The 14,245-nt window shown below is 46.2% G+C and overlaps 1 protein-coding gene across 2 annotated transcripts in view; it reads right to left on the reverse strand.

The window, feature by feature from the left end:
- KIF1C (kinesin family member 1C) overlaps window positions 1-14,245 on the reverse strand; it is a 949,797-nt gene that overhangs the window by 370,580 nt on the left and 564,972 nt on the right. For both annotated transcript variants that reach the window (XM_085638138.1, XM_085638139.1), the window contains exon 13: window positions 2,801-2,976. In XM_085638138.1, coding sequence (XP_085494264.1) covers window positions 2,801-2,976 — 176 coding nt within the window. The remainder of the gene's footprint in view (window positions 1-2,800; window positions 2,977-14,245) is intronic.

A 14,245-nucleotide genomic window follows, 5' to 3' on the forward strand; every position in this document is an offset into this window, starting at 1 on the left:
GTGCTTGTGTATTGGCGATACGCCATATATTGGCCGCTTGAGATGCAGTACGCTTGCCTGATGCGTCCAAGAGTTTAGACTCTTTGTCAGGTGGTGGTGCGTCACCTGACGTCTGGGAGTTGGCCCTTTTCCGGGCTGTGGAAACCACGAGGAATCTAGTGGCGCTGGCCCTCTGATGTAGGAGGGATCTGTTGGGGCGGCTTTATATTTCTTCTCAATGCGCGGCTTAATAACCCTGGCCCTGACTGGGTCCTTAAAGACCTCCGGCGCATGTTTTATAACACCCTTAAGCATAGGCAATATGGAGGTGGTCCTATGTGTGGTGTCAAATGTATCTTGGAGGAAATCCTCCTCCACTGGGTCGGTATGTAAATCTACCCCGTGGTAGTGTGCCGCCCTTTGCAGTAAATGGTTGAACCCCAAGGAGTCTTCTGGTGGAGAAGGTCTGGGAGGGTAAAGATCGTCTTGTGTGACGTTAGGGACATCAGGGATATTATAATCGTCCCATGGGTCTGGGGATCCTGTGGGAGTGGGGTCCCCTGTAGGTATATCTTGGGGCACATCCCCTATGTCATCGTATGGATCCCCTTGATCATCATCATCCGTGGATGGGGTCGGGGAATGATGAGGTGGGGGTGGAGAAGGTGGAGGAGGTGGAGGAGATGGGGAAGGTAGTCTGAAAGTGGAGGTAGCAGAGTCCTTCCTTTTTGGAGGTGGAGGCGGAGCAGGTTTCTCTAACTGTCTCTTTTTGATAGAGAGCATCAAATGTCCAGTTTTGGGATCCTTAGTTAATGTTTTTTGTAAGGGATCCGGTGCGAATAGTTCTGGAGAGGTTGGTTGGTCCGTCGGGGCCGTAGGTTTCTTAGGCTGGTCGGTGCTGGTTCGTTGTTTGGAACCATGCTTGGAAGGCTCCGATTGTTTAGTAGGCGCCGAGATGGATTTCGGCTTCGAAGTGTCGGTGCCGGTGGTCTTTTGTCGGTATCGAAGATGGGGTCGGTGCCGAGGAGCTGGGTCTCGACCCAGAGTGTTTCGGTGTGGGGCTCGGTGTCGAGATGGAGGCCGGTTTCTTTTTCGGTGCCGAAGAGTGTTTATCGGCTCCGACGGTGGGCTGGCTCGAGCCCGAGCCGCCTGAAGGCTTAATTGTTTTTTTTACCGGCCCCGAAGTTGCGGTGTGGGAAGCAGTGTCTTTGGCCTTCATAAGGCCCGAAGGCGTGACCGAAGTCTTTTTCGGTGCCGGTGAGGGTGTGTGTGTGTTGGGGGGGGGGGGGGGGGGAGGGGGGGGTAGAGTTGTATTCATGACCCTCTGTGCCAGAGTGATGTCCTCCCCATCTGAATCGTCGGCTTCGGATGCGCTGACGAGTCCCTCGTCTGTGTGTTGTTCTGGAGCGTCGACCCCTTCCCAGAAGATGTCGTCCGGGATCGCCTTTGAGGAGTGTGCCATGGTTCTTCTGGCTCTTCGGTCCCGAATCGTTTTCTTGGACCGGAAGGATTTACACGCAGGACAGTCTCGAGCCTCGTGTTCAGGGGAGAGTCAGAGGTTGCACACCTCATGGAGATCGGTGTGGGGGAATTTGGACCCACATCAAGGGCACTTTTTAAATGGAGTCCTTTCCTTTAGCCAGGACAGGAGCTTGGGTAGGCCCGAAGCCCGCCGTCGACGACTGGAACCGAAGGTCTTGCCGATGAGAGGCGCGTCGAGTGGGTAGATCGCGATCGAAACAATACTGCGAATTGGGGTGAGGATTGCGCGTCGATCGTCGAACTGGAAGCTGTTCGGAACCGGAGCGCGAAGATTACATTCGAGCCCGATGGCGGAAAAAAACTATGAGGATGGAGCCGAAGCCCATGCGCAATACGATCCAAAGGAGGAGTCACCGTCCTCGTGACTTCCAAAGACTTTCCAAGAGGAAAAACAAACTGCAAACATCCGGGCCCAACACCAGATGGCGATCTATGCACAAGTGTGTAATCTGCAGCTCATATGCCTCGAACATATATTTAGCTCATTCTTTATCCTATCTAAACAATTTAAATGAGTAGTTGCCTCTAGTCTATAAAGAGGTTTAGACGTAGGCCAGCTTTATCACAAAATATAAATAAAGAAATCCACATGCATAGACCAAGCAAATGCCCAACAAAAAAGAATAAAGGTTGCAGGAGAAGATATTAGAGGCAACACACTCAACAAAGGAACTATCTAGACCCCTATTACGATACAATTTTATTTGTAGAAGCATCAGAAGGAAATGCATCTAATAATGCTTATTTTGTCTTACAGTTTTAAAATTGGCAAACTAAAATTGGGACTGGGATTAGTGGGAACCTGACAACTGTCAGTAACGGCAAACAAAGAAAAAGAAACAGACACTCACAAGGCTAATTAAGACATAAAGGGCAACGGGAACAGAAGAGGAGTAGTGCTGCAGCTTAAAATATGACCTACAACTTAAACAAGTACAAGAGAGCATGCAGCAGACTCAACAAGTGATTTTTATGAACAATGCTCATCGTTATACTAATAAGTATGTCTCTTTATCAGCCGGACATCAGGAAATTCCACGTGGTGAGGAAATCCACAAGGATAGGTCTTAAGAAGATTAATCCTGTCAATAGGAGAGTGGGCTGTGGAAATATCCTGGCACAATACACTACAGATAGGATGCAACCCAGGGTTAAGTAGCTCTAACAGATTTCAGCAGAGTTTGTATTGTGAGCTCCAGAAGTTGATGCAGGTTGGCCAGTTCTGCATGCATGGCCATAAGCCTGCTCAAGTGATATGCAAGATTGAACTGTACTATACCTGAAGCCTCTCAATAGCTTCCTCTGTGCAGATCACCTCGTCCTCTATGTCTGGGTATGCTTCCATTTGTCCGTTGAGGGATGTTGACGTCAGATTCTCGTTGCACTCAGCAGGGGGGCTGAAGGGAGCAGCCGGACTTTCTACTGTGCCATTACTACTCTCGACAATCTTAGCATCTATAAAGAGGGAGAAAAATAAATGTTAAGGACCAAAATATATTTCGAATAACTCTCACTAGTGCCAAGTTAACAGGGACTCTAAGCGCCAAAAAGTAAAACATTATAATGGTAGAACTAATTTTACAGCCTGCAACATCTTTTCAGTGTGACTTGGTGTCATGCACTAGCTTGAGTAGAGGCCTGCAGTGGTTTTCCGCTGGCCAAGTTCCCTTTTGCAAAGATTACTAGGTTACATTTCAAGTAAAAAAAAAATCTGCACAGCACAAAATATTTTTCATCATATAGAGAGGTAATTTTTACCCTAAACTCATCCAAGCTGGCAAATGTGTGCAGACTTTCTGAGCAAGTTTACCCTTTGCAGAGCTTCTCTGTGTACAATGGTAAATGTACGCAAACATTTTTTCTCCAACTTTACCTTTTGCAGAGATTTTCTATGCACAATCGTTTTGCAAAAAAGAAGCAGTGTTTTCTAAGAAGCATATCTTGGGTATAACCATTTTTGTACAATTAAATAAGAATAATTGCAACAAATTGCCATATTTGCATAAAAATCAGGAAATAACTGCAAATACCTTGCAGCTTTCTCAAAGTTGTAAGCTTTCCACAGAACATCATGAAGGCTGCAAGAAAACTTCGCACATTCATATTTCTGACTCAGGAAACCAGGACTTTACTTCCTTCAGCATCTACTTTCATATAGTAAATATAAACTTCAGTCACCTCTGCGGTACACACTTTTCAGATTTATCTATATACTTTTACATTCGTTACCTATAAGAGATTAGTTTGTCAGTAAATGTCCCATTGACTGCAGTCATAAGGATGAACAGCACCAACGCAGGCACCTGGTATTTTTAGAGCGCCTAGAAGTAAATTAAGGATCCTGCGAATGAGCTGGCACCTCCCACCTTCAAGCTGACTCTTATTCGTCCAGTGATTCCTTCTTCACCACCAACAGAGCATGGTAAGGTCTACAGAGGTGTTACTTTAAAAAGTTGTTCCAAGCTACTCGACACTAAAATGAGCTTAGAGGGGTCATAGATGGTCTCTTGACACTAAAATGAGCTTAGATGGGGTTATAGGTTGTCTCTACCTATTGGACATTAAAATGAGCTTAGAGGGGTCATAGGCTGTCTCTACCTACAGGACCTTAAAAGGAGCTTAGATGGGTCAGAAGTTGTCTCTTGACACTAAAATGAGCTTAGAGGGGTCATAGGTTGTCTCTACCTACTGGACACTAAAATGAGCTTAGAGGGGTCATAGGCTGTCTCTACCTACTGGACAGTAAAAGGAGCTTAGAGGGGTCATAGGTTGTCTCTACCTACTGAACGCTAAAATTAGCTTAGTGGGCTCAGACATCCTGCAATAACTTTCCTTTTGGAGTATTGCTAGGCGAGACCCAGCAGGGTGAAAGAGGCTCAGATGATGTCTTCCATAACATATTATTATTATTATTTGAATTTGTAGGGCGCACATATACCCCTAGGGGTTTCCCGGCACCAGCCAGGTCAGAGTTAACTGAAGTTTTTAGGAGTTGAATAGCCAGGTTTTCAGACTTTTGCGGAAAAGAGCGTAGTCGCTCTCCTTGCTAAGGGAAAACGGAAGGGAATTCCACAAGGTAGAACCCAAATAAGAGAAAGACCGGTCGCCCATGCGGGAGAGTTTGAATTTCGGAACCGAAAACCTCATCTGAAGGGTAGAGTGAAGAAGTCGCAAAGGTTGATGCTGCTTCACTAACTTTTGTAAGTATAAGGGGACCACTCCAGTTTTGATTTTGAACATGTAGCTGAGAGCTTTAAATTTAATGCGGGTCACCATCGACAACCAATGAAGGCCACGAAGGAAGCTGGTGACAGATGAAAACTTCAGCACCCGACACAATCTGGCCGCCGCGTTCTGTACCACCTGGATTCTTCGGAGTAAGTCTTTATTTAAGCCAAAGTACCAAGCACTGCTATAATCCAGCCTAGAAGTAATAAGGGCATGGACTACCGTTTTCTGGGAATAGGGGGGGACCATCCATATGATTTTTTAAAACCATTTTAGAATGGTGAAACAGATAGCAGAAATCCACGTAACTTGCTGGTTCATAGACAAATGCTCGTCAATAATGAAACCCAAGTTATGGACGTGGTGTGCCTGCTGGGGCAGTGCTCCCCATTCAGGGGGCCAATGTTGAGTACCCCACAGATCATAAACTCAGTCTTGTCTCCATTCAGTTTGAGCAAGTTGTCTTGCATCCAAGATGCAACCTTGCATAGACCCGATTGGAGAACTGTAGGTTCCGGCCCCTTGATTGAGGAGAGGGAGAAAATGATCTGAGTGTCATCTGCATACGAGAAGAGGGAAAGACCCGCCTCTTCTACAATATCAACCAGGGGGAGAACATAATGTTATAAAGGATTTATAAAGCGCACGTACACCTGTAGGTTTCATGGCGCTAAATCTAGAATTTGCCGAACCCAGTGGAGAGAATTATTCTTAGGCTTGCACAAACAGCCATATCTTAAGCATTCCCTGAAGCTCAGAAGATCAGTGCATGACCGAATCTCCAGAGGGCAGGAGCTGCACAATCTTGGGGCCAAGGAAGCAAACCTACGTCCTCCCTGACGTTTTAACTTAAAGGCAGGGGTAGTCAGTTGCTGGAGATGTGCTGAGCGTAGGTTGCAAGAGGGAGTGTACCTTGATATAAGACTGTTGATGAATTTGGGGCTACCTCTGTGTACAGACTTAAAGATCAGGCATCCATTAGTAAAATACATGTTAAATAGAAGGGAGCTCAACACTGACCCTTGAGGGACTCCATAGGGGGACGGATAGGATGTAGAGTTCACTGCCACCCAGAAAACCTGAAAGGTTCGATCGGCTAAAAAAGAGCCCCTCCACTGTAAAGCTACACCAGTTATGCCCGCCCCTTGCAAGGCTTTTAACAGCATGGGGTGAGACACTGTGTTGAATGCAGCGCTGACGGTCTAACAGAATAAGGGCTACCATCTCACCTGCGTGCAGTTTCAGTCTTATTATTTCTGTGACTCCAGGGGAGTAGATTCGGTAGAAAAAATGGCTCTAAAGCCTGACCGAGAAACATGTAGAACATTCTGGGATTCCACAAACGTGGTCAACTGGCTGTTTACATGTTTTTCCAAGATTTTGACAAAGACCGGAAGCAGTGACATGGGCCTGACGTTGGATGGCTTGGTAGGGTCAGCATTTGCTTCTTTAAGGAGAGGAAGGACCAACGGCGTTTTTCCATTCCCCAGGAACAATCCCCTATTTAAAGAGGCGTTCAGAAGATCCATAAAAGTAGAGATAATGGATGCATCCTATTCTTTAATCACCTGAAAAGGGAGAGCATCACAAGGGGACCCTGATTTCATGTTTGTCACTAAATGGCCAAAGGAGTTTGGTTCCAGGGGGGTCTACCTATCCAATCTTTTGGAGGAGAGAGAATTGTCAAGTGGCCCAGGTTCATCAGACTCCTGGAGTAAAGTGCCAAGTAACCCGGCCTCCGGAAGTGGAGATTGAGGGTGTTTGCCAAGCAATTCTGGGTAAATTAGTTTGATTTTCTCATTAAAATATAGGGCGAGGTCTTCACAGTGAGCACTCGTGAGAGCGAGGGGAGTGAATGACAGTCAGTCTACGCCAGATAATTCTTTGACCACTTTAAAAAGTGTTTTGGAGCAGTTGTGGGCCTGAGAGATTTGAAGTGTAAAGAACTCGGCACAAATCACTTTGCAAAGGATGTGATATTCCTTAAGAACTTTTTTATAAGCTACTTTGTCTTCTTCATGATAATGTTTCCTCCAGGCTCTTTCGAGAGATTTACATTTAGATTTCTCCGTTCTCAACTCCGGAGAAAACCAAGGGGTGGGGGCAGTTGACTTACTACACACTTGTTCGTCAATGGGAGACAGGCCTCAACCGCTTAGGTGATCCAGTTATGGAAGGGACCTAAATCGGAGATTGTGATCAGTTCAGTAGAAGGTTTACTTTCCATTAGGCGGTTATTAAGGGCCGAGACATCCAGTTTAGCCCAATTTCTTCTTGTTTGATCAGCAACCAGGGTGGTCGCTGGCGAAGAGGAAGCTACCTTCAGAGAAAAAGCTACGGCAAAGTGGTCCAACCAACATAAGGGAGCGCAGGGCCGCAGTTAAGATCCAGATTCGAAAAAATCAGATCTAGCAGATGACCCGCCACATGGGTTGGGCCTGAATTGCACAGATAAATATTCAAGGCTTCTAGATCAGAAATAAGAGACCGACTCTTGGTGCAATGTGGATCATCTAGATGTAAATTTAGATCGCCCAGAATGGTTAAGTTAGCAGCCTTCAAAGTCTATTGGGCTGCTTGATCGACCGGAGACAGTGCCCACAGCCTAAGGGGCAGGAGTGAAATGACTAACTTTTAAGTAAAAATTTCTAATAAAAATAAGTATGGTATAATGGGAAAATAGAAAACTATGGGACCGAAAATTTATTCACCTGTGATCCTAGCTCTGCATCAGGGGCTTTCTGTCCTATCTGTCAAATCTCTATGCTTGAGCAGGATCTCGCAGGACACATTTTTTAATCTGAATATTATTCAAACAAGGAGGCATGGCTATACAAGGACACATTTTCTTCCATTTTATGAGCATAATCCAATCGGCCATAACTGTGACAGAAAAACATCGGACTGAGAATGGCACCATCACAATGTGAGGGCAAGGTACTCCTACACGAACACCGCACAAGATTGAAACGTTACCCTACTATGATCTGCAGAGCAGGCAGGATCTCAAAAGGGGGACAGCCCTCAGGTAATGTTGTGGAGCCTACGACCTCTACCTCTCTGGCAGACCAGCAGGCAATGCTAAAGAGTCTGAGACCCATAATTTCATAGCGCCTTGTTTGTGTACTTCAAGGAAAATCGAGCTGAACTTTTATCAGCTGCACATGATCACTGGCAGGAAAGATTTAAGGTCTAGGAGGCCAGCACTCCACTCCTGCCATCCTGCACATTGATATGGAACAGCAGCTCCCTTTGCAAGTTTGTCTTGTGCCATTAATTTATTGATGTGTGGTTTAAGCTATCTCACGATGAGTGCTACCACGTTTGTCATGTCTGTGGGTGAGAGTATTGAACTCCCTTTTCATTTTCGTTGCTTGACACCATCATGAGGGAGGTTTGATAGCAGCATTGCACGTGTAAATCATGAAGTCCTAATCCCCTGCCTCCTGGTCCCACTGGTTTTCCAGACATCCTGATGAGCCTCCAGTGCAATCTGGATTTCAATACATGAAAATGCCCAACACCATGGCGTCCAGTAGTAAGATATGTCAAAAACTGGTGCGAGTACTTCACCAAAAGAGCCACAAGCTGTGAGAGGGGACCAGAATTTGGGACAATCCAGTTTGAGTGTAAGGCTGGTTGTGTGAAAAGAGGTTCTTTAATTTCCCTTAACCTGAGCAGAACAAATCTTAGTAGACAGGACTGCTAAAGAGCAATAGGGACACTAGTAGGACTTTGAAACAGAATTTGTATTTTAAGACTGCTGTGTTTAACTGGACAGTACTTCACAGTAGTAATAGTGGGTCGAATGATGCTGTAATCTGTACAAACAACTTCAAATGTGCACTGTGAACATCTAATTTCACAAAACCAAATCACTTTAACTACACCTTTACCCAAAAGAAACTTCTTATATAATCCTTTTTCATGACAGCCTTTTATGAACTATGAGTGTCTTGAAAACCTGCAAGTTACATATTTCCAAACTGCAACGAGTGAGAGTAGTGTGTGAGCCACACCCGCTTCAGAAGAGTTTAGGGGTTTATCTTCCAAGAGTAATCTTGGTGGAACAATACTGTATGTTGCAGTCCACTTGTCCAAATATACTGACTACAGGCAATCTGGCTAACAAGCGGCTTTGAAGGTGGACTAATGAAATATACAATATGAACACGAGCAACATCAACAGTTCACTGATACTCTAATGGCTGATTCCTCACCTGTAGAATATCCCCACACAGCAGAATGGATCAAGTCTTCCAGTAATGCTCCCACGCTCTGGTAGGTGGCACCTTATGGCTCTGTGCTGACTCCAATTCCACCCTGGACGTGAGAGAGCAGAGCCACATATAATGACCACTCCTGTGCACGGACGTCAGTTTCTTGGGTCTTTCTCCTCCTGGGCCCTCGAACGTGGAGCACAATACAAACTATCAAGGCCAGTATGCTGAATACTTAAAGGAAAAAGACTATTCCACAAAATGGGAAGGAGGTTGGGTAGGTGAGGAATCTGGGTTAGATAGAGTGTCACCAGAAAGTGTGTTACCAAAGGCAAGTAACTTGTTCTTCTAATGGATAAGTCTAACCACAGATTCCTCACTTTAGAATAGATATCAAAGCAGTACCTCCCAAAGGTGGAATGTTTTGGAATGGACCTAGACAAAAAGTCATGCAGAACCAAGTAGGCGAAGTGGACTTCCATCTGGAGATGACTGTCAAGGAAGTAGTGCTTTGTGAATGTGTGTGATGACGCACATGTCTTAGCCTGGCAGATGTCTAGAACAGGCACCTCTTGCACCAAAGCAGCTGTCGCGACTTAACGCCTGGTGGAATGAGCCCGCGATGCAGCTTCTTGGCCAGTGGATAGCAGATTTTGATTCAGAGGACTATCCACAAATGGTCCACTGAAGGCAATGCTTGTGTCACCTAGTGATCAGGGTGAGGAGTACACACGAGGCCAGGAGGCTAAGAAGCGTCCGAGCCAACCTCACCGTGACCCAGGATTGATCCTGAAACATTGGGATCATATCCTGTTGTCTAAGACTTGCTGGGGCTCAGGTGACACTTCAGCGCCTTCATAGAATAACCTAATGACGTAGTCAGGAGTTTGGACATCATTCGGAGGTGGTCCACAACTATCTGCAGTGAGCACATCTTTAGCAGCCAGTTGTTGATGTACTGGAATACATGTACTCCCACCCTCTGAAGATGGTCTGTGGCCATCATGTTTGTTACCAAAGCACAGTAAAATGAAAGTGTTCCTGGCCTACCTTGAACAACAGGAAATACCTGTGTGGCAGCAGGATGGGTACAAGAAAAACATCCAAGGACGCTGTTGGAAATGGCCCTTTTTGTAGGGTTATCCCCAACTTTTTGCTTCTTCCGCCTATTTTTTCTGACCTGTTGTTGGCTTTAGGACTCAGGGCACTTACCACTGCTGATCAGTGCTAAAGTGCAAATGCTCTCTGTGCAAATCGATATTGTGATTGGTTATCCATGATTGGCGTATTTGATTTACCAGTAGGTCCCTAGTAAAGTGCACTGAGTGTGCCAGGGCTGGTAAATCAAATGCTACTAGTGGGCTTGCAGCACTGATTGTGCCACCCACATGTGTAGACCTAAAAAGAGGTCTTAGGCCTGCCACCACAGTGCCTTTGCGCAGTTTGTTAACTGCCATGTCGACCTGGCAAGTCCACCCACTTGCCAGGCCCTATCCTTCCCTTTCCTTGCACCTAGGACACCCCTATGGAAGGCCCAAGGTACCCCCCCTGGGCATGGTGCAGTGTATGTGAAAGGCAGGACATGTACTGGTGTGTGTAACATGTCCTGATAGTGAAATACTGCCAATTTCGTTTTTCACTATTGAAAGGCTATCTTGCCCATAGGACAGAATAGGGAATGCTTTGTAACATTTTACAAGCATATCTTCCCATAGGAGTAAGAAAATTGGAGTCTGGTATCCTTGAACTCAGAATCTAAATAACACATCTTTTAGTAAGGATGGTTTGAAAATAGCACTTTAGAAAGTGACTATTTTCTTGTTCAACCTTTCTGTGTGCCTCTGCCTGTTTGTGGATTGACTGTCTGGCTTTGGAGTGGCAGGGGCTGGGGAGTTGCAGTGGCTCCAGGAATCTGGATGAGTTAGCACTAGGCTCAATAGGCCTGATCTGCATTTGGAGTGGTGGGAGGAGTAGCACCTGTACCTGAATAGGGCTGTGCATGCCTTCCACAATGCTGGCTCCGCCCCCCTGTTGTGTGTCTGGGAGCAAGGCCCACACTGACAAAGGATGTTGTTGTGCACTGGCAGAGTGCCCCCAGAACTGGTTTGGACTGGGCTCAGTGCCCCTTGCTCAAAAGGATCAAAGACATTTTGGGGTATAAGTACCAGACCTAAAACCCCTGAACTTTAGACTAATGCTGAAATCAAGAGAAACGTTTGCTGAGGAGAAGAGCTGAAGAAACTGGGGAGAAGTACTGCCCTTGCTGTGTGTCTGGGGTTGGCTTGCAGCTGCTGTTTCTGCCAAAGAAAGGAGAAGGACTTTGCTGTGTCCTCTGTCCCCTGGTTGAAGAAGGACTTTGCTGTGTGCTGTGCCCCCTGCTTATTGAAAGTCTCCAAGGGCCTGAAGAAGAGCTGGCCTCCTGTTTTGAAGTCTCAGGAACAAAAGGACTTCACCCCCAGCTCCTCTGAACTTCCTTGCTGGGAGTTCTGACCTGCCAGGAGGTGCCTGTAATTGAGTTGGGCCCCTGAAAGTTGTTTCTGCTGTTGGGAGCTGGAAGGGACCCAAGAGAAGCAAGAAAATCTGTTTCCGCCTCCGCCGCTGTGACGCCGCGACATGCACCGAGTCACGGGGAGCCAATCGTGAAGTGAACGACGCAGCGCCAGGCCTGCTCCGCAGCTCCTTCACCCTACAACGCCCGACGCCGCCAGCAGTGATCAGCTGTGACCGACACCAGTGCTCGCATCGACTCAGTCTTCACCAGCACCCGCCGAGGGTGACTCGAGAAACTTTCCAACGTCGCATCATCACCGGAGCCGACATCGGCCATCTTCGACGCCGTGCATCGTCAAAACTTCATTTTCCAAGGTACTGGTGTTTGGGGGTCTGTGTGACTCCGGGCCGGATGCCGCGATCCTCGCGAGCGGCGCCGTACTTTGGATTTTGTGCTGTCCTGACATCATGATAGCCCCCGTTGCTGCTATTTGATTTCTACAAGCTTATTTTTGCAACATCCTTTTTAAAGACATTTTACTAAGTATCTGTATGTTGGATTTTTATTGTTTTGGTCTTGTTTAGTTTAGATACACATATTTTATTTTTCTAAACTGGTGTGGTGTCCATTTGTGGTGTTTTCACTGTGTTATTGTGAATGTTGGTACAAATACTTTACACATTGCCTTTGGGATAAGCTTGTCTGCTCGTGTCAAGCTACCAAGGGGGTGAGCAGGGGTTAGCTAGAGTGTGTTTCCCCCTTTCCCTGACTAGAAGCAAGGGTCCCTATTTGGAAAAAGGTACCTACGTCTGCCAACTAGAGACCCCCATTTCTAACAGACGCCGTCCTGTCTCCTACATCCAGAGTTGGCAGGATTTCAGTCAGTGTAAGCATTCAGCACCTGTCTTTTCACAGAGAAGCAAAAAGCAAGTGGCCATCTAAAATGGCTTGAGGCCTCTGTCCTTCATAACGAGAAAGTAATGCAAGTAGCATGTTTCACCCATCTCTGTGCCTGGTATCCCCTCAATGCCACTCTTGGATAGGAGAGCAAGACTTATTGCATCAATATTACTGCTCTGAAAGTTACTCCAGTGTCAGAGGAGGGTGGGGTAGGGGAGATGAAGGACAGGAAACAGCCCCTTGCTGATGCCAAAGGTTTGCACTGAAGCTACACCCACAACCCTGAAAGGACTTGGTTGGTTGCTGTAGACCATGTTGGCAGGGCTGGTGTATCTGTAAATTAGCCCTCTGGAATAACCTCACAACTTTCTATATTGGAGGGGAGATTGTTAGGCTGGTGTTAACAGCCCCCAAGATCGTACTGTGTTGCAACTGTCCTTGAATCTCTCCAGTGCTGAATCACCCTTTTCTCCGAAAAGCAAACACTGAATGGCATGTCCTTCAAAGACACCCCAGAAACCCTGGCTGATCTCACCTGGGCCTGCCTTTTGAGTATGACGAGAGTACCAATAGTTCTGCTGATGCAGTCTTTAGTGCCCTGACCAGCTCAAATAATATACTTGGCTTCATCTTGACCATCATTTATCAATTGGGCCAAAGAGGTCCTTAAAACCTCTGGATGGCCAGAAAGATGTGGCTGGCCATATTTCATGAGTGGGCGTACATATCCAAAAGACACACTGCATTAATAGAGCATAGGGCTAGACTACCTGAAGAAAGGCAAATTCTACTTACCAGTATGCATCTGTTCTTGGCATGTAGAGCTGCAGATCTACACACTGTGCATAGATCGCCATCTGGTGTTGGGCCCGGATGTTTGCAGTTGCTTTTCCTCTTGGAAAGTCTTTGGAAGTCACGAGGTATATGACTCCTCTTTTGGATCGTATTGCGCATGGGCTTCAGCTCATCCTCAGATTGTTTTTCGCCAGCAGGGAAATGATGGAGCGTAGTAATAAGCAGTGAAGATGCCCATGTGCGCTGTATCTAAATAAGATAAACTGGAACAGATAAAGGGAGGCGGGTGGGCGTGTGTAGATCTGCAGCTCTACATGCCAAGAACAGATGCATACTGGTAAGTAGCATTTGCCTTTCGAGGGATATGAGCTGCAGATTACACACTGTGCATAGATTATATAGCAGTACTCGCTCCTAGCGGCGACCACCAGTATCTGTTGCAGTAGTTTGAAACAATGTTTTGAGTACAGCCTGGCCCACACTAGCTTGTTGCTGAGTTTGCACATCTACACAACAGTGTTTAGTGAAAGTGTGCGGTGTCGACCATGTAGCTGCTTTGCAGATATCATCTAAGGGGATGTTCCCTAAGAATGCCTTGGAAACCCCTATTTTACGTGTAGAGTGGGCTTTAGGGGGAACAGATAGCGTTTGTTTTGCTTTGTGGTAGCAAATCTGTATGCATTTGACAATCCACCTAGCTATCCCAGATTTCGAGATGGGGTTGCCTTTATGTGGTGGTGAGAAAGAAACAAACAGTTGTTTGGTCTTACGAAAGGGTTGTGTTCTCTCGATGTAGTAGAGTAAGGCTCGTTTGACATCTAATGTGTGGAGTGCTTTTTCTGAAACGGTCTGTGGTTGCGAGAAGAATACGGGCACTTTCACAGATTGGTTTAGGTGAAAGGGAGAAATGACTTTAGGGAGGAATTTTGGATTAGTACGGAGAACAACCTTGTTATGGTGCATTTGCAGAAAAGGTTCTTGAATGGTGAGTGCTTGTATCTCACTGACCCGTCTGAAGGAAGTGATGGCTACAAGAAGGGCAGTTTTCCATGTTAGGAATTGAAGTTCACATTTGTGTACATGTTCAAAG

The sequence above is a fragment of the Triturus cristatus genome, chromosome 12 (assembly GCF_964204655.1).
Source record: "Triturus cristatus chromosome 12, aTriCri1.1, whole genome shotgun sequence".
NCBI lineage: Eukaryota > Metazoa > Chordata > Amphibia > Caudata > Salamandridae > Triturus > Triturus cristatus.